The following is a 22,862-nucleotide window of genomic DNA, read 5'->3' as shown; positions in this document are numbered from 1 at the left end:
CAGTCAGGGGTTAAAGGTCACTGTGAGTCTGGACTCATGAAGACAGTAACTGGCTCAGCTCAGCCCCTCAGATGAACAAGTACAAAACAGAATAACTGCTCAGAGTTATTAACCATATTTATTCATTCTCTCATTTATTCATTTAAAAAAATAATGAAAACAAAAACATTCCTCATAGTTTAGCAGGTAAACTTTTTAACAGGAAAAAATGCCTTTTTAATCAATCTGTTGATGTTAGTTGGCTTCGTTCTTAAGCAGTTAATAACTTATTGCTGTAAATTGATTATTTTCCAGTTAAACAGTAGAAGGCAAGTTAAAGGTCACTAGTTTACATCATACTGCTCAGTTCCAGTTATTATCACTCAGTGTCTGTTCTTTTGTGTTTATTACTCTGTGAGCTCCTCTCTCTGTCTCCTGTCCTGTTGTGTGTGTTTATTACTGAGGGATTCTCTGTGATCTCCTCTCTCTCACTGTGTCTCCTGTCCTGTTGTGTGTTTATTACTGAGGGATTCTCTGTGATCTCCTCTCTCTCACTGTGTCTCCTGTCCTGTTGTGTGTGTTTATTACTGAGGGATTCTCTGTGATCTCCTCTCTCACCGTCTCCTGTCCTGTTGTGTGTGTTTATTACTGAGGGATTCTCTGTGATCTCCTCTCTCTCACTGTGTCTCCTGTCCTGTTGTGTGTGTTTATTACTGAGGGATTCTCTGTGATCTCTCTGCGTCTCCTGTCCTGTTGTGTGTTTATTACTGAGGGATTATCTGAGCCAAATGATGTAAACCAGAGGTTTAAACTTGTAGTAAAAAGTGTAATTGTCAGATTCAATAATAATATAAAAACCTTTTAAAAATATAATAAATGACATCTCCAAAAGAAAGAAGCAGTTAAACGTGAAGAAAGAAAAGAGACGCACCGGGCACCTGTCATCTCTACATTGTGTATTGCTCTCAGTGGATCAGTTGCAATCTCTCCCTTTCTTTCTGTGCAGTGTTAACCTACAAGAGTGTACAGTCAGTGTGTCTGTATTAACCCCTCTCTCTCAGTGCAGTGTTAATGTACTGGAGTGCCCAGTCAGTGTGTCTGTATTAACCCCTCTCTCTCAGTGCAGTGTTAATGTACTGGAGTGTCCAGTCAGTGTGTGTGTATTAACCCCTCTCTCTCTCAGTGCAGTGTTAATGTACTGGAGTGCCCAGTCAGTGTGTCTGTATGAACCCCTCTCTCTCAGTGCAGTGTTAATGTACTGTAGTGTCCAGTCAGTGTGTCTGTATTAACCCCTCTCTCTCAGTGCAGTGTTAATGTACTGGAGTGTCCAGTCAGTGTGTCTGTATTAACCCCTCTCTCTCTCAGTGCAGTGTTAATGTACTGGAGTGTCCAGTCAGTGTGTCTGTATTAACCCCTCTCTCTCAGTGCAGTGTTAATGTACTGGAGTGTCCAGTCAGTGTGTCTGTATGAACCCCTCTCTCTCAGTGCAGTGTTAATGTACTGGAGTGTCCAGTCAGTGTGTCTGTATGAACCCCTCTCTCTCAGTGCAGTGTTAATGTACTGGAGTGTCCAGTCAGTGTGTCTGTATTAACCCCTCTCTCTCAGTGCAGTGTTAATGTACTGGAGTGTCCAGTCAGTGTGTCTGTATTAACCCCTCTCTCTCAGTGCAGTGTTAATGTACTGGAGTGTCCAGTCAGTGTGTCTGTATTAACCCCTCTCTCAGTGCAGTGTTAATGTACTGGAGTGTCCAGTCAGTGTGTCTGTATTAACCCCTCTCTCTCTCAGTGCAGTGTTAATGTACTGGAGTGTCCAGTCAGTGTGTCTGTATTAACCCCTCTCTCTCTCAGTGCAGTGTTAATGTACTGGAGTGTCCAGTCAGTGTGTCTGTATGAACCCCTCTCTCTCAGTGCAGTGTTAATGTACTGGAGTGTCCAGTCAGTGTGTCTGTATTAACCCCTCTCTCTCAGTGCAGTGTTAATGTACTGGAGTGTCCAGTCAGTGTGTCTGTATTAACCCCTCTCTCAGTGCAGTGTTAATGTACTGGAGTGTCCAGTCAGTGTGTCTGTATTAACCCCTCTCTCTCAGTGCAGTGTTAATGTACAGTGTCCAGCCAGTCCTCTCCCTCTCTCAGCAGCACTTCTGTTTCTTCTTGCGCTGTGGCTTGGTGTTGATGTTGACCAGGTCGCCCTGTCTCTCGTTCAGTCTGGCCTGGGAGGCCTTCTTGGCTCGCAGGACCATCCGCGTGAAGGCCATGAACATCTGGCACAGAACATCCAAAACATTCATGCATTAACGTCCACCCGTCCGCTTCGTCCCCTGCCGGGTCCCCCCCCGTCCTGGCAAGCACGGGGCACAAGGCGGGGTACACCCGGGACGGGACGCCAGTCAGTATTCACGCCGCCGTCACCCTCCGTCTCTCACCTCCTCCACATTGATGTTCTCCTTGGCGCTCGTCTCGAAGAGCCTCACCCCCATCGACTCGCTGAACCGCTGAGCATCGTGGGAGTCCACCATCTTCCTGGAGGGGTCGTCGTTCTTATTTCCCACTGAGAGAGAGAGAAAGAGAGAGAGAGGGGACAGGGGTTTGGACACGTCTCGTCTCCCAGCCTCACGGCCCCGGAGAGAAAGAGTGAGCTACTGTCTTGCAGACACACATCTTGCAGAGCCCGTGTCTTGCAGACACCGACGGACAGACTGACCTAGGATCTTGCAGACGTTGTCACAGTTCTGGCCGATCTCGTGCAGCCAGCGCTTGACGTTGACAAAGGACTCTGGGTTGGTGACGTCGTAGACGATGATCACGCCGTGAGTGTTTCTGTAGTACCTGTCGATAATCAGAGCGCGATTCACAGTGACTCGCGAGCTGCAGGGCATGAGAAACGAAACGGACGAGACCGCAGAGCGGAGCGGTACTGAAACTGGTCTAGTGAAGTCTGGGGTTCCCCAGGGCTCGATACTGGGTCCCCTACTCTTCAGCAGTTAAATGTTCTCAGTTGGGTCAGCTACTAAGATCACATGATCTCAATGATGATTTATTATCTCTTTTCTGATGCTATTCAAATCTACATCCATACCAAACCTGACACTGATGTGGCTGTCTCTATTCTATCTAATTGCATCTCTGATATATAAACTTGGATGACTCAAAATTTCCTTAATCTAAACTGTGACAAGACTGAAGTCATGCTTATTGGCACCCCCCATCAACTTCGTAAAAGCAGTCCTGGTATATTCAATTCTGGCTTAACATTCGACACACATGTGCGCAGCATACTGTCAAAACATCATTTGTGTCACCTTAGAAATATTGCAAGACTACACCCTATGCTATCACTAACTGTGGCTGAAAAGCTGATCAACACATTTGTGTTCTCTCGAATTGACTACTGTAATGCTCTACTCCCTGGAGTATTTAAATCTACTCTGAACAAACTGCAGTATGTCCAAAACTCAGCAGCCAGAATCCTGACCAGGTCTAGTGCAAATGATCACATTACTCCTATCCTGAAGTCCTTGCACTGGCTTCCGGTCAAATTCCGTGTGGACTTTAAAATCCTCATGCTCACCTATAAGGCTCTGCATGGCTTGGCACCTCAGCACCTGTCTGAACTTTTATCGCCCTACTCCCCACCTCGCAACCTCCGCACTTCAAATTCTGCTCTCCTATCTGTCCCCCAAGCCCGTCTACATTGTATGGGTGACAGGGCCTTCTCCTGTTATGCCCCCAAGCTCTGGAACTCTCTCCCCAAGGATATCAGAGAGTCACCTTCTCTAAACTCCTTCAAATCCAGACTCAAAACCTTCTTCTTCAGAAAAGCCTTTACTGAACTGTTCCATTCTTCACCCCTCTGCTTTTCCTAGTACCACCATCCACGGTCTCCTCTGTATATTGTAATTGTGTATTCTTTTTATTTATTGTTGTTCTCATTCTGTGAAGCGCCTTAAGAAGCCACCTTTAAAGGCGCTATATAAAATAAAGTTTATTATTATTACTGACGTGGAGGTGATGGTCCTGAACCTCTCTTGTCCAGCCGTGTCCCAGATCTGTAGCTTCACCCTCTCGCCGTCCATCTCCACTGTCCGGATCTTGAAGTCAACCCCGATAGTGGTGATGTAACTGCCTGGTGACACACAGACCCACCCCCCCAGGTCAGACACCAATCTAACAAGCAATCCGACACACAGATCCCCCTGACCTATCCTATGAGGCACTCTGACTGAGGGACAGACAGAAAGACACTAGAGAGAGACACTTCACGGAGAGGGACAGGTCCAGCACCGCCCCATCACACAGACTTACCTGAGAAGGTGTTGTCTGCAAACCTGAGCAGCAGACTGCTCTTCCCTACATCTGCAGAGAGAGAGAGAGAGAGAGAGAGAGAGAGAGAGAAGGGGGTTAATGACATTCAGTTGTGTGAGTGCGAGTGCAAGAGAGTGTGTGTGAGTGCGAGTCCGAGAGCGCGAGCGAGAGCGCGAGTGAGTATGAGAGCGAGTGCGAGAGTGTGAGTGAGTATGAGAGCGAGTGCGAGAGTGTGAGTATGAGAGCGAGTGCGAGAGTGTGAGTATGAGAGCGAGTGCGAGAGTGCGAGTGCGTATGAGAGCGAGTGCGAGTGAGTATGAGAGCGAGTGCGAGTGAGTATGAGAGCGAGTGCGAGTGAGTATGAGAGCGAGTGCGAGTGAGTATGAGAGCGAGTGCGAGTGAGTATGAGAGCGAGTGCGAGTGAGTATGAGAGCGAGTGCGAGCGGGTGAGCGTGAGTGCGAGAGAGCGAATGTGCGCGTGAGTGAGTGCGTGAGTGCGTGAGTGCGTGCGACAGAACAGGCCAGCTCCTCTCCTCACTCACTGGAGTCTCCGATGATGAGCAGCTTGAAGAGGTGGTGGTAGTCTTTGCCTGCCATTCCCATGGCGTTCCGGGAGAAGAAGAAGCGAATTCCCAAACGCACGCTCAGATTCCCGAGAATCGGAGAGCGCTGGGGACAACGAACGGCGCAGCAGGAAAAGAGGGAAAAAAAACAAACAAACAGTCCCCACGCCAAAAAAAAAAAGCAATCCACAAAACAACCGAAATAAATATGAAACAGTTTTAGAAAAAACGACCAACGGATCCAAGCGCTCCGGGATCAGTTCGGAAGGATTCCCAGGTCCGACTGGCTAGAACTTCCCAGCCGCCCGGAGGGGGACGCAGGAGGATCCGCGACGGCTCGGCGCGCTGGGGTCCCCGTTTCTCGGGGTAACCATGGTCTCGGCCCGGGCACGCCCCCGGCCCCCTACAGATCCCACACCCCCTCGGGGAGCCCCTTCCCCGGACCGCCGCCGATCGCAGAGAAACACCACCGCCCCGTCAGGCGCCGTACATCGCCGAGCACGGGCCGGCTCCTCCAAAATCCCCTCTCTGGAGGGGGAGAGACGGACAGGGACGGAGAGAGGAGAGTCCTCCTGTGTCCACTCCTCTCCCAGAGCTTCACTCTCTCCCGCCACACATCCGGCTCAGAGCTCCACCTTCGGATCTCTCCTTCCTCCCTCTCTGAGGCACACCGAGCTTCTGTCCCTCTCTTACTGTGTCCGACACTGCCTCTCCTCTGTCCAGCTCTGAAACACTGAGAGAGAGAGAGGGGTTCATACAGACACACTGACTGGACACTCCAGTACATTAACACTGCACTGAGAGAGGGGTTAATACAGACACACTGACTGGACACTCCAGTACATTAACACTGCACTGAGAGAGAGGGGTTAATACTGACACACTGACTGGACACTCCAGTACATTAACACTGCACTGAGAGAGAGAGGGGTTAATACAGACACACTGACTGGACACTCCAGTACATTAACACTGCACTGAGGGGTTAATACAGACACACTGACTGGACACTCCAGTACATTAACACTGCACTGAGGGGTTAATACAGACACAGTGACTGGACACTCCAGTACATTAACACTGCACTGAGAGAGAGAGAGGGGTTAATAGATACACTGACTGGACACTCCAGTACATTAACACTGCACTGAGAGAGAGGGGTTAATACTGACACACTGACTGGACACTCCAGTACATTAACACTGCACTGAGAGAGAGGGGTTAATACTGACACACTGACTGGACACTCCAGTACATTAACACTGCACTGAGAGAGAGAGGGGTTAATACAGACACACTGACTGGACACTCCAGTACATTAACACTGCACTGAGAGAGAGGGGTTAGTACAGACACACTGACTGGACACTCCAGTACATTAACACTGCACTGAGAGAGAGGGGTTAATACAGACACACTGACTGGACACTCCAGTACATTAAAACCGCACTGAGAGAGAGGGGTTAATACAGACACATTGACTGGACACTCCAGTACATTAACACTGCACTGAGAGAGAGAGGGGTTAATACAGACACACTGACTGGACACTCCAGTACATTAACACTGCACTGAGAGAGAGGGGTTAATACAGACACACTGACTGGACACTCCAGTACATTAACACCGCACTGAGAGAGAGGGGTTAATACAGACACATTGACTGGACACTCCAGTACATTAACACTGCACTGAGAGAGAGAGGGGTTAATACAGACACACTGACTGGACACTCCAGTACAATTAACACTGCACTGAGAGAGTGGTGGATGTTAACTACCTCACAGCTCAGTGTGTCAGTGTCTTTGCATCTTGTAGGAGGTTGTGACCTCTTTCTGTGACAGCAGTGTCACTAAACGCATCTTTTCTTTCTGCTCTCCTTCAGTCTCTCCTGCTCACCGGGTGTTCGAATCAATTCACATTTCAATTGGGATTGCTGGAGACTGCGCCCTTGTCAGAGCCCAGTTCCACAGAGAGAGAGAGAGCAGTACACAGACGCTTCTCTCTCTCTGTGTGCTCCAGCCCTGCCTCGCTGTGACTCCCGGACCCCACCCAGTGAGCAAACAGCCCGAGAGACACCTTCCTGCACTGCCAGACAGCTTCTCAGACTTCCTGAACACTGCGCACCTGAGCACGCTACCGGACCCCGCCCTCCCGAGTGCCGAAAACAAACACACACCTCAGCACACTACTGAAAGCTGCACACCTCAGGACTGTGTACAAATGCACATCTCAGTATGTTACAGAACACTGCGCACCTCAGCACTCCGTACAAACACGCAGAGCTCAACACACTACTGAACACCGAGCACCTCAGGACTGTGCACCTCAGCAGGCTACTGAACATCACACAGACACGGCTCAGCACCCTTCTGAACAAAGCGTAGAAACACACACACTTCAGCACACTACTGAGCACTGCACACTTAGCACACCAACGTTCTCCCTCTCGATACCACCTGACAGCTGTGCTCAGACACGCCGAGGCCAGGTGACCTGCACACCTCTACATGTGGCAGGACTGAGGGGGACAGTGTGGCTCGGACAACAGGCAGAAAGAAGCCAGCAGCTGTATCACCCTGTATACAGGCAGACTCCTGGGAGGGCTGAGGCTGCTGCTGGGAGAGGTGTTAGTGGGACCAGTAGGGTACACTCACCCTGCGGTCTGTGGGGGTCCTGATGCCCCAGTATAGTGACGGGGACACTCTACTGTAAACAGGCGCCATCCTTCAGATGAGACGTAAAACCGAGGTCCTGACTCTTTGTGGTCATTAAAAATCCCAGGGCGTCTCTCGAAAAGAGTAGGGGTGTCAACCTGGTGTCCTGGCCAAATTTCCCCCTGGTCTTTACCCATCATGGCCTCCTAATAACCCCCCTCTCTGAACCGGCTCCATCACTCTGCTCTCCTCCCAACTGAGAGCTGCTGTGTGTGAGCAGACTGGAGCTTCATCCAGGTGGGGGGACACACTGGTGGGGGTGGAGGGGATCCCCCTGACCTGTGAAGAGCGCTATAGAAGTGTCCGGGTATATTTATCGTTGTCAGTCTGTGCGCTGCACTGTTCCTAGAGCGGAGGGCGGCGTGATAACAGGACGTCCAGCGCTGTCTCTCCCCCGCTCTCTGCCGGAAGCGAGTGGACGTCCTGTTCGCGGGGCTCCTGGCCAGCACAGACCCGCAGACACACACCACTCACGACACACACAGACAACAACACGGGCACGGAGAGAGGAGGAGGGGGAGGCCAGGCGGGGCACGGAAGGAGCGGCAGGAGGAGAAAGTGAGCGGGGGCGGTGTGTGGTGTCAGGTGTTGTATCTCTCGGCCCGGAGCCGGAATGACAGCCCGGGGAGACCGGCTGGGCAGGTCGCGGCCACCGAGGACTCGCCTCGGAAATAAGACCAGCTCCCGGTCCCGAGAGGGGGAGAGAGACCCGCACCAGAGTGGGCAAAAACACGCCAAGCCTAAACACAAGAGCAGGTGGTGGAAAAGCACTTTTTTGTTTTTGTAAGAGGAGAAAAAAAGGGGGGGTGTCCACACACAAACATGTCCCGCAGGGAGCCCACAGCCACCAGAAGCCGACAGAGGGACGAGTGAGTTTCTCTTCGAGAGCTCCCCTCGTCTTCAACCACCAGCCAGTCTTATCTCCCTCGCCCAGCCTCTCCACATCTGAAATCGCCGCTTTCTGCAGCAGTGCAACTCGCTCGGTTACTCTAGGCTGCTGTGTCGCCTAACACTAGGCGTGAAATTAAAAACACACACACACACACCTCAAACAAACGAGCAAAAAGCTTTCGCTGTCGAGAAACCAGGCGAAGACCAAAAAAAAAAAAAACATGTTCTTGTAACAGCCGGCTTCAGTCCCGAGGGCGGACGAGTCCCCGGAACAAACACCGTTTCACCGTCGGTAACAACTTTCTAACTCATGGAGTCGGAAACTACTTACCCGAACTGCCGAAAATACTTCAGACAGCAGCCCCGAGACACGAGTCGTAATCCGGCTCCCGAAGGGTCGCTGCGGCTTATATGCAGACGGGCAGACACAAACTGGCTTCCAGCTCCGGGACGGCGCAAGCCCCCCACCCCAAGTCCTCTTCTCTCCCGGCCCGCGTCCGGCCGCCTCCACCCCGGGGGAGTCGGCTTAGGAAAGAGCGGGGTCTGGGAATGACACAGCTGCTCGGCGGCCGCCGCCTTAGGCCACGCTTGTCACTGGGCTCCTCTTGCACTTCCTTTCCTCTCTGTCTCCCCGTCTCCCCTCCTCTCTCCCATTCAATTCCTGTTGTTCTCTGGAAGGGCTCAGGCCACTCCTTCAGGATTTTTCTTCTCTTTCTTTTTTTTTTCTTTCCCCAGCGTCGACTCTCCAACACAAATTCCTCTCCTACGCGCGTTTCGGGACTCCGTCTGCTTACTGGGACTTGATAACGCTCAGTTATTTTCAGAAACCGTGTTTTGAAAGTCCTGACGTTTCCCCGGCTTCTTCAAAATCCACTGTAGCAGTGCGACTTATTTCGCGTTAGTATTTTCGATCCAACACACCGGAATCCTGTCATTCATAACTGTAACTATTTATTTAAAAAAGGTATCGGAAAGAAAACGCAATCTACCTGCGCTGTTAGAGAAACGGATTAGGACCGTCGGCGTCCTACAGGCAATATCGCCTCACCGCGGCGCCCGATCTGTCTCCGAGTGAAGTTAATGTAAATAGTGTCCAGTCAGTGTGTCTATTAACCCCTCTCTCTCAGTGCAGTGTTAATGTACTGGAGTGTCCAGTGTGTCTGTATTAACCCCCCTCTCTCTCAGTGCAGTGTTAATGTACTGTAGTGTCCAGTCAGTGTGTCTGTATTAACCCCTCTCTCTCAGTGCAGTGTTAATGTACTGGAGTGTCCAGTGTGTCTGTATTAACCCCTCTCTCTCAGTGCAGTGTTAATGTACTGGAGTGTCCAGTCAGTGTGTCTGTATTAACCCCTCTCTCTCTCAGTGCAGTGTTTATGTACTGGAGTGTCCAGTCAGTGTGTCTGTATTAACCCCTCTCTCTCAGTGCAGTGTTAATGTACTGGAGTGTCCAGTCAGTGTGTCTGTATTAACCCCTCTCTCTCTCAGTGCAGTGTTAATGTACTGGAGTGTCCAGTCAGTGTGTCTGTATTAACCCCTCTCTCTCTCAGTGCAGTGTTTATGTACTGGAGTGTCCAGTCAGTGTGTCTGTATTAACCCCTCTCTCTCAGTGCAGTGTTAATGTACTGGAGTGTCCAGTCAGTGTGTCTGTATTAACCCCCCTCTCTCTCAGTGCAGTGTTAATGTACTGCAGTGTCCAGTGTGTCTGTATTAACCCCCCTCTCTCAGTGTAGTGTTAATGCACTGGAGTGTCCAGTCAGTGTGTCTGTATTAACCCCTCTCTCTCTCAGTGCAGTGTTAATGTACTGGAGTGTCCAGTCAGTGTGTCTGTATTAACCCCTCTCTCTCAGTGCAGTGTTAATGTACTGGAGTGTCCAGTCAGTGTGTCTGTATTAACCCCTCTCTCTCAGTGCAGTGTTAATGTACTGGAGTGTCCAGTCAGTGTGTCTGTATTAACCCCTCTCCCTCTCAGTGCAGTGTTAATAATAATAATAATAATAATAATTGCTTACACTTATATAGCGCTTTTCTGGACACTCCACTCAAAGCGCTTTACAGGTAATGGGGTCTCCCCTCCACCACCACCAATGTGCAGCATCCACCTGGATGATGCGACGGCAGCCATAGTGCGCCAGAACGCTCACCACACATCAGCTATCAGTGGGGAGGAGAGCAGAGTAATGTAGCCAATTCATAGATGGGGATTATTAGGAGGCCATGATGGGGTAAAAGCCAGGGGGGGAAATTTGGCCAGGACACCGGGGTTACACCCCTACTCTTTTCGAGAAGCGCCCTGGGATTTTTAATGACCACAGAGAGTCAGGACCTCGGTTTTACGTCTCATCCGAAGGACGGCGCCTGTTTACAGTATAGTGTCCCCGTCACTATACTGGGGCATCAGGACCCACATGGACCGCAGGGTGAGCGCCCCCTGCTGGCCCCACTAACACCTCTTCCACCCCACTAACACCTCTTAATGTACTGGAGTGTCCATTCAGTGTGTCTGTATTAACCCCTCTCTCTCTCTCAGTGCAGTGTTAATGTACTGGAGTGTCAGTCAGTGTGTCTGTATTAACCCCTCTCTCTCTCAGTGCAGTGTTAATGTACTGGAGTGTCCAGTCAGTGTATCTGTATTAACCCCTCTCTCTCAGTGCAGTGTTAATGTACTGGAGTGTCCAGTCAGTGTGTCTGTATTAACCCCTCTCTCTCAGTGCAGTGTTAATGTACTGGAGTGTCCAGTCAGTGTGTCTGTATTAACCCCTCTCTCTCAGTGCAGTGTTAATGTACTGGAGTGTCCAGTCAGTGTGTCTGTATTAACCCCTCTCTCTCAGTGCAGTGTCAATGTACTGGAGTGTCCAGTCAGTGTGTCTGTATTAACCCCTCTCTCTCTCAGTGCAGTGTTAATGTACTGGAGTGTCCAGTCAGTGTGTCTGTATTAACCCCCTCTCTCAGTGCAGTGTTAATGTACTGGAGTGTCCAGTCAGTGTGTCTGTATTAACCCCTCTCTCTCAGTGCAGTGTTAATGTACTGGAGTGTCCAGTCAGTGTGTCTGTATTAACCCCCTCTCTCAGTGCAGTGTTAATGTACCAGAGCAGTACATCATACATTGACGACCCCTCTCTCGATGCAAACCACACCTTTAAAAGAGTCCAAGGATACACCTCCGTGGCTTGTGAGCACTTGCAGATACAGGCTTTTGCTCCTTGTAAACCGGATCACTTCCAGGAAGGAACAAACCACAATCAGACGTTCATCATCCTCGAAAATATCACGCCCGGATTCCGAGACGGCATATACACGGATCAAAATAAAACTGTCAGCCACAGGGTTCTATAAAAGCCTTTATTTTTACAAAAACAGCATAGAAAGAAGCAGTCCGCACGCCAGCGTCACGCGTCAGAAGGACAAGGAGAAAGCTCTGTAGCTGAAGTTGGTGAAGACATCGATCTGCCCACTGCTGCCCCCTACTGTCAGCACCTGGAAACACAGGCAGAAACACCTTGAGTCCAGAGCTCCTTCCTGCGTCGGCTGGACAGGAAACCCGCCCTGCAGGACCCACGAACAGGCGAGAAACACAGGTACCGACCCGGTGCTCGGAGGAGCGCGTGTTCAGACCCAGGGTGTACAGGCTCTGGGGGGTGCAGGGAATGTGGGCGCGGGGCTCCCCGTTGAGCTGGCAGTGAGACAGGAAGGCGCTGTCGCCCACAGACAGGATCTGCCGGGAGAGGGAGGGGGGGACGCAGGTCAGGCAGACGCCTGAACAGAGGAACACACACACACACACTCGGGCGGAGGAAAGCATGTTCCCTGTGCTGCACGGACAGGAGGATGTTCTGGATGAGCTGTGTAGTGTAGAGGTCTGTACTGAGGCGCATTTGAGACGCAGAGTCCGAGAGCCTCCGTGGGTCAGCACCCTCGTCAACACCTGACTCTTCTTCACACATCTCCTGGACACCCTCTCCCTCCTCTTCCTCCCTCTCTCCCCTTTTATCATCCCTCCCTCTCCCAGCCTCCCTCCCTCCCTTTCCCAGTCTCCCTCCCTCTCCCAGTCTCCTCCCTCTCCCAGCCTCCCTCCCTCTCCCTGTCCCAGTCTCCTCCCTCTCCCAGCCTCCCTCCCTCTCCCAGTCTCCTCCCTCTCCATCTCCCTCCCTCTCCCAGCCTCTTTCCTCTCCCAGTCTCCTCCCTCTCCCAGTCTCCCTCCCTCTCCCAGCCTCCTTCCTCTCCCAGTCTCCCTCCCTCTCCCAGTCCCCTCTCTCACCAGGTCCTGGTAGAAGGCTGCATCTCTCTGGCATCCAGACAGGGGGAAGACAGTGGTGGGAGTGATGGAGCGCAGGTGCCAGAGAGACAGAGAAGGGCCTCCCCCACACAGCTGTACAGAGAGAGGGGTTAATACAGACACACTGACTGGACACTCCAGTACATTAACACTGCACTGAGAGAGAGAGGGGTTCATACAGACACACTGACTGGACACTCCAGTACATTAACACTGCACTGAGAGAGAGAGGGGTTAATACAGACACACTGACTGGACACTCCAGTACATTAACACTGCACTGAGAGAGAGGGGTTAATACAGACACACTGACTGGACACTCCAGTACATTAACACTGCACTGAGAGAGAGAGGGGTTAATACAGACACACTGACTGGACACTCCAGTACATTAACACTGCACTGAGAGAGGGGTTAATACAGACACACTGACTGGACACTCCAGTACATTAACACTGCACTGAGAGGGAAGGGTTAATAGACACACTGACTGGACACTCCAGTACATTAACACTGCACTGAGAGAGAGGGGTTAATACAGACACACTGACTGGACACTCCAGTACATTAACACTGCACTGAGAGAGAGGGGTTAATACAGACACACTGACTGGACTCTACAGTACATTAACACTGCACTGAGAGAGAGAGGGGTTAATACAGACACACTGACTGGACACTCCAGTACATTAACACTCCACTGAGAGAGAGAGGGGTTAATACAGACACACTGACTGGACACTCCAGTACATCTGCTAGAAGGTCTTGGACATTTTCGCATTGGTATCCGTTCCTCCAACCAATCAAAGATCAATGTTCCACCCACTACCACATACCATCCAATTACAAGCAGCCTTTTCCCACCCCTGTTACAATCCAATCAAATCCGTCTCTCCCTCTACATATGCTTACCATCCAATCAGAGTCTGTCGTCAGACAGCTGATCCACTTCCCGTACTGCGGTCTGGCGCAGTCCTGTGTGGATGACATCATCAGAGCGGGACAGGCGAACACATATACCATTTAAACATTCGTGATGAAAACTAAGCACAATAACCTATCAAGCAGCTGCCACTGCCCTGGTCAGAGAAGAGACCCCTGTGCCTGGACCTCGGCCCAGCTGGACACTACGAGCCCGGGTACAGGCCCTGCCCTCGCCCTCTGCGCTGCCGCCAGCTCACCTCGTACTTGTAGACCTCGATGCAGTGCACACTGCTGCCCGACCGCGGGTCTGTCAAGACAGAACACAGGCACTGCGCTCAGGCAGGACGAATACCACCCCACACCACGCCAGTCTCACCCCTCACTGTGACAATACCACCCCACACCACGCCAGTCTCACTCCACACTGTGACAATACCACCCCACACCACGCCAGTCTCACCCCACACTGTGACAATACCACCCCACACCACGCCAGTCTCACCCCACACCACGCCAGTCTCACCCCTCACTGTGACAATACCACCCCACACCACGCCAGTCTCACCCCACACTGTGACAATACCACCCCACACCACGCCAGTCTCACCCCTCACTGTGACAATACCACCCCACACCACGCCAGTCTCACTCCACACTGTGACAATACCACCCCACACCACGCCAGTCTCACCCCACACTGTGACAATACCACCCCACACCACGCCAGTCTCACCCCACACCACGCCAGTCTCACCCCAGACTGTGACAATACCACCCCACACCGCGTCAGTCTCACCCCTCACTGTGACAATACCACCCCACACCACGCCAGTCTCACCCCACACTGTGACAATACCACCCCACACCACGCCAGTCTCACCCCACACCACGCCAGTCTCACCCCAGACTGTGACAATACCACCCCACACCGCGTCAGTCTCACCCCACACCACGCCAGTCTCACCCCACACTGTGACAATACCACCCCACACCACGCCAGTCTCACCCCACACTGTGACAATACCACCCCACACCACGCCAGTCTCACTCCACACTGTGACAATACCACCCCACACCACGCCAGTCTCACCCTTCACTGCGCCAGTCTCACCCCACACCGCGCCAGTCTCACCCCTCACTGTGACAATACCACCCCACACCACGCCAGTCTCACCCCTCACTGTGACAATACCACCCCACACCACGCCAGTCTCACCCCACACTGTGACAATACCACCCCACACCACGCCAGTCTCACCCTTCACTGCGCCAGTCTCACCCCACACCACACCAGTCTCACCCCTCACTGTGACAATACCACCCCACACCATGCCAGTCTCACCCCACACTGTGACAATACCACCCCACACCACACCAGTCTCACCCCACACTGTGACAATACCACCCCACACTGCGCCAGTCTCACCCCACACTGCGCCAGTCTCACCCCTCACGCGCCAGTCTCACCCCACACCCTGACTGAGCCGTCTTCACCGCCAGAAAGGACCTCTCCCTCCCTCTCTCTCAGACTGAGACAGTGGATGTAGTCAGTGTGACCCTGCATCACCATCTGAAACACAGGTACACACACCTATCAGACACCTGTCTAACCTGTACACAGACATCTCACCTGTCTGTCTGACCTATACACACAGACATCTCACCTGTCTGTCCAACCTGCTCACACAGGTATCTCACCTGTCTGTCTAACCTGTCCACACAGGTACCTCACCTGTCTGTCTAACCTGTCCACACAGGTATCTCACCTGTCTGTCTAACCTGCTCACACAGGTACCTCACCTGTCTGTCTAACCTGTCCACACAGGTATCTCACCTGTCTATCTAACCTGTCCACACAGGTACCTCACCTGTCTGTCCAACCTGCTCACACAGGTACCTCACCTGTCTATCTAACCTGTCCACACAGGTATCTCACCTGTCTGTCTAACCTGTCCACACAGGTATCTCACCTGTCTGTCTAACCTGTTCACACAGGTACCTCACCTGTCTGTCTAACCTGCTCACACAGGTACCTCACCTGTCTATCTAACCTGTCCACACAGGTATCTCACCTGTCTGTCTAACCTGTCCACACAGGTATCTCACCTGTCTGTCTAACCTGTTCACACAGGTACCTCACCTGTCTGTCTAACCTGCTCACACAGGTATCTCACCTGTCTATCCTATCTGCCGGTACTCTCTCACCTTGAAGGCCCCTGACTCCAGATCCATGATGTGGATGTTGTTGTCGCCCCCGCCGACCAACAGGGAGTTATCCTGCAAGACAGAGGCGGGGCTGATCGATGGCTCCACACGTCTCAAGCACAGCCTAGAGACGGCGTTCCTGATCATTCGGACAATTTGCTCACTCTAGGGTTAATGACCATCGCGTTGATCTCCGGGATCTCCAGGCTGCTCCTGCCCGGGAGAGAGAGGGAGAGACCGGGATTAGGCAAAAACACCTCCACAGAATTACAGAATTCCCACTCCTGTCAGGATCTGAGCTGCTTCCAATCCCACTGGGGAAGGAAACTCATCCAAGCTGTCATCCCATGTCCCAGCCTGAGGAACAGACAGTGAGCCTGTCTCTCAATAATAATACAGTGTGTGATCTCCTGTCCCAGCCTGAGGAACAGACAGTGAGCCTGTCTCTCAATAATAATAATACAGTGTGTGATCTCCTGTCCCAGCCTGAGGAACAGACAGTGAGCCTGTCTCTCAATAATAATAATACAGTGTGTGATCTCCTGTCCCAGCCTGAGGAACAGACAGTGAGCCTGTCTCTCAATAATAATAATACAGTGTGTGATCTCCTGTCCCAGCCTGAGGAACAGTGAGCCTGTCTCTCAATAATAATAATACAAGCCGATACCCTGGCTTCTCTCAGGACACAGCTGGGTGAGACACCCCAGTCAGGACAGGAGGCTGTTCTTTACACAGAGAGGACTCTCACATCAATTAAAGGTGCAGATGGCCCACGAGGAGGAACACAACAGAGAGACAGATGAGCACAGAACGAGAGAGAGCCTTACTTGTACTCCGGCCTGCGGGTCCACACTGCCTTATTGCCCTGGGCGGACAAAGACAAGAGGGGAGACAGGTCAAAAAAACGGCTCCTTCTGTGGTCAGGGCCCGGCCCCGGAACGGGAGGGTTGTGGGCTCTAATTAAGATGCCCCCCCACCCCGATCGCTGCCCCCTCACCTTGTTCACCAGCTCGCTCCAGTTCCAGGCGGAAATCTCTCCATTCCCGGCGCTCAGCAGCTGCGAGTCGGTGGAGAGCAGGCTGAACACGGGCCCCTCGTGAGCTGGAGGAGACGAGAGAGCTGAGCACCACGAGTCACCATGCACCACGGACAATACACCAGCAATACAGCACGGCAATGTATGTATCAAGATAATTGATACCATCACACAGCACGGCACATCTGTCACGTAACTGCACTATATGTCATGATACAGCACCAATATGACAATATAACAACACCTAATATGTATATATCTCAATATTTTCCTTCACTGCACGGTCTGCCATATCATCACAGAGCAGCTCAGACTCACACACAGACACACAGACACACAGACACACAGACACACAGACACACACAGGCACACACAGGCACACACAGGCACACACAGGCACACACTCACACACTCACACACTCACACACTCACACACTCACACACTCACACACAGACACACAGACACACAGACACACAGGCACACACAGGCACACAGACACACAGGCACACAGACACACAGACACACAGACACACAGACACACAGGCACACAGGCACACACAGGCACACAGGCACACACAGGCACACAGGCACACAGGCACACAGACACACAGGCACACACAGGCACACACAGGCACACACAGGCACACACAGGCACACACAGGCACACACAGGCACACAGGCACACACAGGCACACACAGGCACACAGACACACACAGGCACACAGACACACAGACACACAGACACACAGACACACAGACACACAGGCACACAGGCACACACAGGCACACACAGGCACACAGGCACACAGGCACACAGGCACACAGGCACACAGGCACACAGGCACACAGACACACAGACACACAGACACACAGACACACACAGGCACACAGACACACAGACACACAGACACACAGACACACAGACACACAGACACACACAGGCACACAGGCACACAGGCACACAGGCACACAGGCACACAGACACACAGGCACACAGACACACAGGCACACAGGCACACAGGCACACAGACACACAGACACACAGGCACACAGGCACACAGGCACACAGGCACACAGGCACACAGGCACACAGGCACACAGGCACACAGACACACACTGGGACAGCCGTCTCCTCCTCACGACGAGACAGTCCTGTGATTCCTGGCGGATCAGGGCACATCTGTCACAGGCGACAGTCCCGATGTGTCAGGCTGGCGCAGGGCCTACCTTTAAAGGTGAGGATGGGCCTCTGGCTGGACTCCGTGGCCTCAGGGCTGAGAGCGGAGCAGAGACTAGGAGACACAGCGGGAGCGGGACAGGTTAGCGAGAGAGGAGCAGAGACTAGGAGACACAGCGGGAGCGGGACAGGTTAGCGAGAGAGGAGCAGAGACTAGGAGACACAGTGGGAGCGGGACAGGTTAGCGAGAGAGGAGCAGAGACTAGGAGACACAGTGGGAGCGGGACAGGTTAGCGAGAGAGGAGCAGAGACTAGGAGACACAGTGGGAGCGGGACAGGTTAGCGAGAGAGGAGCAGAGACTAGGAGACACAGTGGGAGCGGGACAGGTTAGCGAGAGAGGAGCAGAGACTAGGAGACACAGTGGGAGCGGGACAGGTTAGCGAGAGAGGAGCAGAGACTAGGAGACACAGTGGGAGCGGGACAGGTTAGCGAGAGAGGAGCAGAGACTAGGAGACACAGTGGGAGCGGGACAGGTTAGCGAGAGAGGAGCAGAGACTAGGAGACACAGTGGGAGCGGGACAGGTTAGCGAGAGAGGAGCAGAGACTAGGAGACACAGTGGGAGCGGGACAGGTTAGCGAGAGAGGAGCAGAGACTAGGAGACACAGTGGGAGCGGGACAGGTTAGCGAGAGAGGAGCAGAGACTAGGAGACACAGTGGGAGCGGGACAGGTTAGCGAGAGAGGAGCAGAGACTAGGAGACACAGTGGGAGCGGGACAGGTTAGCGAGAGAGGAGCAGAGACTAGGAGACACAGTGGGAGCGGGACAGGTTAGCGAGAGAGGAGCAGAGACTAGGAGACACAGTGGGAGCGGGACAGGTTAGCGAGAGAGGAGCAGAGACTAGGAGACACAGTGGGAGCGGGACAGGTTAGCGAGAGAGGAGCAGAGACTAGGAGACACAGTGGGAGCGGGACAGGTTAGCGAGAGAGGAGCAGAGACTAGGAGACACAGTGGGAGCGGGACAGGTTAGCGAGAGAGGAGCAGAGACTAGGAGACACAGCGGGAGCGGGACAGGTTAGCGAGAGAGGAGCAGAGACTAGGAGACACAGCGGGAGCGGGACAGGTTAGCGAGAGAGGAGCAGAGACTAGGAGACACAGTGGGAGCGGGACAGGTTAGCGAGAGAGGAGCAGAGACTAGGAGACACAGCGGGAGCATGGGGGGTTAGCGAGAGGCGCAGAGACTAGGAGACACAGTGGGAGCAGGTCAGGTTAGTGAGAGGAGCAGAGACTAGGAGACACAGTGGGAGCAGGTCAGGTTAGTGAGAGGCGCAGAGACTAGGAGACACAGTGGGAGCAGGTCAGGTTAGCGAGAGGCGCAGAGACTAGGAGACACAGCAGGAGAGAGAGGGGTTAGCGAGAGAGGAGCAGAGACTAGGAGACACAGTGGGAGCGGGACAGGTTAGTGAGAGGCGCAGAGACTAGGAGACACAGTGGGAGCAGGTCAGGTTAGTGAGAGGCGCAGAGACTAGGAGACACAGTGGGCGCAGGTCAGGTTAGTGAGAGGCGCAGAGACTAGGAGACAGTGGGAGCAGGTCAGGTATTGAGAGGCGCAGAGACTAGGAGACACAGCGGGAGTGGGTCAGGTTAGCGAGAGAGGAACAGAGACTAGGAGACACAGCGGGAGCGAGAGGGGTTTGTGAGAGAGGAGCAGAGACTAGGAGACACAGTGGGAGCGAGAGGGGTTTGTGAGAGAGGAGCAGAGACTAGGAGACACAGTGGGAGCAGGTCAGGTTAGTGAGAGGAGCAGAGACTAGGAGACAGCGGGAGCAGAGGGCACCGCAGTTCCCTGTCTCACCTGAAGATGGCGATCTCGCCGTAGTTGTTTCCAGCCGCGAGGAACCGACTGCAAGGCGAGAAGCTCTGAGAGAAGACGGACATGTGCAGGAGCTGCAACACAACAACACAACCCTGGGTCACAGCACAGCACAATGACAGTGTAACACAACACAGCAACACAGCCCTGTGTCACAACACTGCTCAAAAACACAGTGTGACACAACACAGCACAATGACAGTGTAACACAACACAGCAACACAGCCCTGTGTCACAACACTGCTCAAAAACACAGTGTGATGCAACACAGCACAATGACAGTGTAACACAACACAGCAACACAGCCCTCTGTCACAACACTGCTCAAAAACACCCCTGTGTAACAGCACCATTACAATGTAACTCGGCACATCAACACAACCCTGTATCACAACACAGCTGAAAGACACAGTGTGATCCAACAGAACCCTGTATCACAACACAGCTGAAAGACACGGTGTGACGCAACACAACAACACAACCCTGTGTCACAGCACAGCACAATGACAGTGTAACTCAACACATCAACACAACCCTGTGTCACAACAATGCACAATGACACAGTATAACACCAAAACATCACACAACATTGTGACAATATAATAAAGATAAGAATAATCTGCTTCGAGAAGGCCCTGTCATCTGCAGACTGTGGGAACAGACAGTGAGCCCCTCTCAATAACAGACAAGCTTGAGGACAGGAGACCAGAGTTAGACGAGCAAATGGTCTGGTTGTGAGGTGGCGAGCAGGAAAATAAGTCGGACAGCTACTGAGGTGCCAAGCCATGCAGAGCCTCAAAGGTGAGCATGGGGATTTTGAGATGGACACGAAACCCGATAGGAAGCCAGTGCAGGGACTCCAGGACAGGAGTAATGGGATCACTTGCACTAGACCTGGACAGGATCTGGCCTGTCGAATTCTGAACAGACTGGAGTCTGTTCAGTGTGGGTTTAGATACCCCAGCAAGGAAGGCGTTGCAGTGATCAATTTGAAAGAAACATAAAAAAAAGTCCTGGCCAAGTTTTCAGCAACAGTTATCAGGAACATTGGACCGTAGCCTGGCAATACTTGGTGGAAGAATGAGATTTGTTTTACAATATGTTGCACGTGTGGGTCAAACGCCAAGCCTGGATCAAATATCACCACCACGTTCTCCGGTTTAGACTGAAATTCCAGCGCACAAATTCAAGGGCCTTCCTGCAGTTAGGGTCACTGCACTGGCTGCACAGTACACTGTTGAAGGGAGGTGCAGAGAAGCATGACTACAGGTCTGTCACTGTTTCAATTAAGAAAATCCAGGATGTTATGTCAGAGATGCAATTAGACAGTACAGAGACAGTCACTTCAGTGCCAGGTTTATCATGGATACAGATTTATGCATCATCGGCGTACCAGTGATTGTTTACACCGTGTGATCTCAATAGCTGACCAAGTGGGAACAGGTAAATGCTGAAGAGGAGGGGACCCAGTATCGAGCCCTGAGGAACACCAGACTTCACAAACCCAAATTCAAGACTGAAACCAGCAAAAGAGGTAGTGTAATAGGGGAGTTTGACTTCAGCAGTCTGTTTGACCTTAGCAGTAAAAGTCAGTAAGAGCCCAGGCTGGAGTGAAGACCAGGAGACACAGTGTTCCTCCTGGATCAGGACTGAAATAAAGTCAGGAAGAGCACAGGAGTGCTCTGGTCTAATCTGACTATTAACGTTGTGGACCACAGTAAGAAAAGAGGAAAGAGAAGGGCGCTACACCGTGGACACGTTCAGAGGGGAGCTGCCACACTGTGGGTTATAAAACACGGGACACTCTCCCGTGGGGTTTGTCACGACCCTAGAAGTCGACCACCCTCCATCAACGGGGCTGTGTGTTGGTGTTTTGGGGAGAGGCTGTGGATTTATGTCCGGAGACACGGGTGGAAAACAGAAACTCGGATAAAACACGGCACCTCCAGCTCGGAGCCCCCGGCTGCTGTCGCGCCGTTACTTCTGAACACAAAGGCTCAGACAGTAACCCCTGTTTGTGTAAAAGCCCCAGAGACCGGATTACATACTGGAAATATTTTTTTCTAGAACTGAAAATGTCCTGTGCTACATCCCCCGGGGCTTTTACACAAAGGCACCCCCGAAATCCTGCGACACACGCAACGTGAGAGCGCGCTTCATACACACAGAGACACGAAAAGGACGGGCCATCACCTCGACCGGTCCCATGTTTCCTCTTGTTTTAGACGCGGCGTCCAATCTGGCGAGAAAAGTGAAACTTGCACACAAGCCAGACTCGTCAGCCCCAGGTCTGCACAGCCCAACACTCTCCCTCTCGGAAAGGGACACGGGCGGCGCAGGGCAGTGACGTCACAGGACCCCCCCCCCCGCTTTCGTGGCATGACGGGAATTGTAGTTTCACGGCTTTGAAACGCGACCGTTGTTCCCTTTCCGCTAACAAAAAAAAACACGCATGCATGCACAGGATAAGAAACTACTCTCCCTGTAGCTGCAAGAGATTGGCACAACCCTTGTTGCGGTTGGCGCAGTCACATTTTTTGAACAGACAGGATATAGGTGCATGAATTCATTTTGTTTATATAACGATATAGATGTGATCTGGTGATGTATCTTTATTTGACATTTTCCATGATACAGGATCTCCAAGATTCGTAATGCTGAGGTGATGAATCTGTAATGATCAATTGACACAAATGTTTTTGGTTATTGTCTGTCAATTTCAATACTTTTTTTTACACAAAGGGGGGTGGGAGAGTGGAAAAAGCTACCCAGTTATATTGTTGAAGCCAATATCCTGGCTTCTCTCGAGACATAGTTCAGATCCTGGGATTAATAAACTACAAAATGTTCTCCTCTCTATCTCTTTAGTTGCTGTTGTTTTTAAAAACATACATCCATTAACATAACTGATTCGTATGCTCTGT

General features: G+C 52.1%; 2 protein-coding genes across 2 annotated transcripts; both read right to left on the bottom strand.

Annotated features, from left to right (window-relative positions):
- Positions 1–99: 99 nt before the first annotated feature.
- Positions 100–9,520, bottom strand: LOC138238287 (ras-related protein Rab-35). Its single transcript, XM_069188466.1, has 7 exons — positions 8,782–9,520; positions 4,822–5,567; positions 4,280–4,330; positions 3,977–4,100; positions 2,679–2,803; positions 2,401–2,525; positions 100–2,238 (listed from the first exon to the last, which is right to left on the bottom strand). Exons 2-7 carry the CDS (start codon positions 4,880–4,882, stop codon positions 2,107–2,109), a joined length of 618 nt encoding a protein of 205 aa, XP_069044567.1. The 5' UTR covers positions 4,883–5,567; positions 8,782–9,520; the 3' UTR covers positions 100–2,106.
- Positions 9,521–11,775: 2,255 nt separating this feature from the next.
- On the bottom strand, positions 11,776–22,290 carry thoc6 (THO complex 6). The gene is made up of 13 exons (XM_069188460.1): positions 22,132–22,290; positions 19,921–20,012; positions 18,117–18,181; positions 16,850–16,953; positions 16,680–16,717; positions 16,017–16,065; positions 15,853–15,924; positions 15,115–15,217; positions 13,905–13,954; positions 13,636–13,698; positions 12,706–12,816; positions 12,034–12,162; positions 11,776–11,924 (listed from the first exon to the last, which is right to left on the bottom strand). Exons 1-13 carry the CDS (start codon positions 22,144–22,146, stop codon positions 11,844–11,846), a joined length of 972 nt encoding a protein of 323 aa, XP_069044561.1. The 5' UTR covers positions 22,147–22,290; the 3' UTR covers positions 11,776–11,843.
- Positions 22,291–22,862: the final 572 nt, after the last annotated feature.

The sequence above is a fragment of the Lepisosteus oculatus genome, chromosome 4 (genome assembly GCF_040954835.1).
Source record: "Lepisosteus oculatus isolate fLepOcu1 chromosome 4, fLepOcu1.hap2, whole genome shotgun sequence".
In the NCBI taxonomy this organism is placed as follows: Eukaryota; Metazoa; Chordata; class Actinopteri; order Semionotiformes; family Lepisosteidae; genus Lepisosteus; species Lepisosteus oculatus.
Note: the sequence above shows the minus strand (reverse complement) of the source record. Positions and strands in the feature narration are given on the sequence as shown.

Excerpts from the sequence above, each read along its gene's own strand:
- thoc6 (XM_069188460.1), bottom strand. Across the intron at positions 16,066-16,679 it reads ACCCGCAGGCCGGAGTACAA|GAGCAGCCTGGAGATCCCGG; the intron begins GTAAGGCTCTCT and ends TCTCCCGGGCAG. Across the intron at positions 15,925-16,016 it reads CGATGGTCATTAACCCTAGA|GATAACTCCCTGTTGGTCGG; the intron begins GTGAGCAAATTG and ends TCTGTCTTGCAG.
- LOC138238287 (XM_069188466.1), bottom strand. The coding sequence starts at position 4,882 with ATGGGAATGGCAGGCAAAGACTACCACCACCTCTTCAAGCTGCTCATC. Across the intron at positions 4,331-4,821 it reads GCTCATCATCGGAGACTCCA|ATGTAGGGAAGAGCAGTCTG; the intron begins GTGAGTGAGGAG and ends CTCTCTCTGCAG. Across the intron at positions 2,526-2,678 it reads CAACGTCTGCAAGATCCTAG|TGGGAAATAAGAACGACGAC; the intron begins GTCAGTCTGTCC and ends TCTCTCTCTCAG.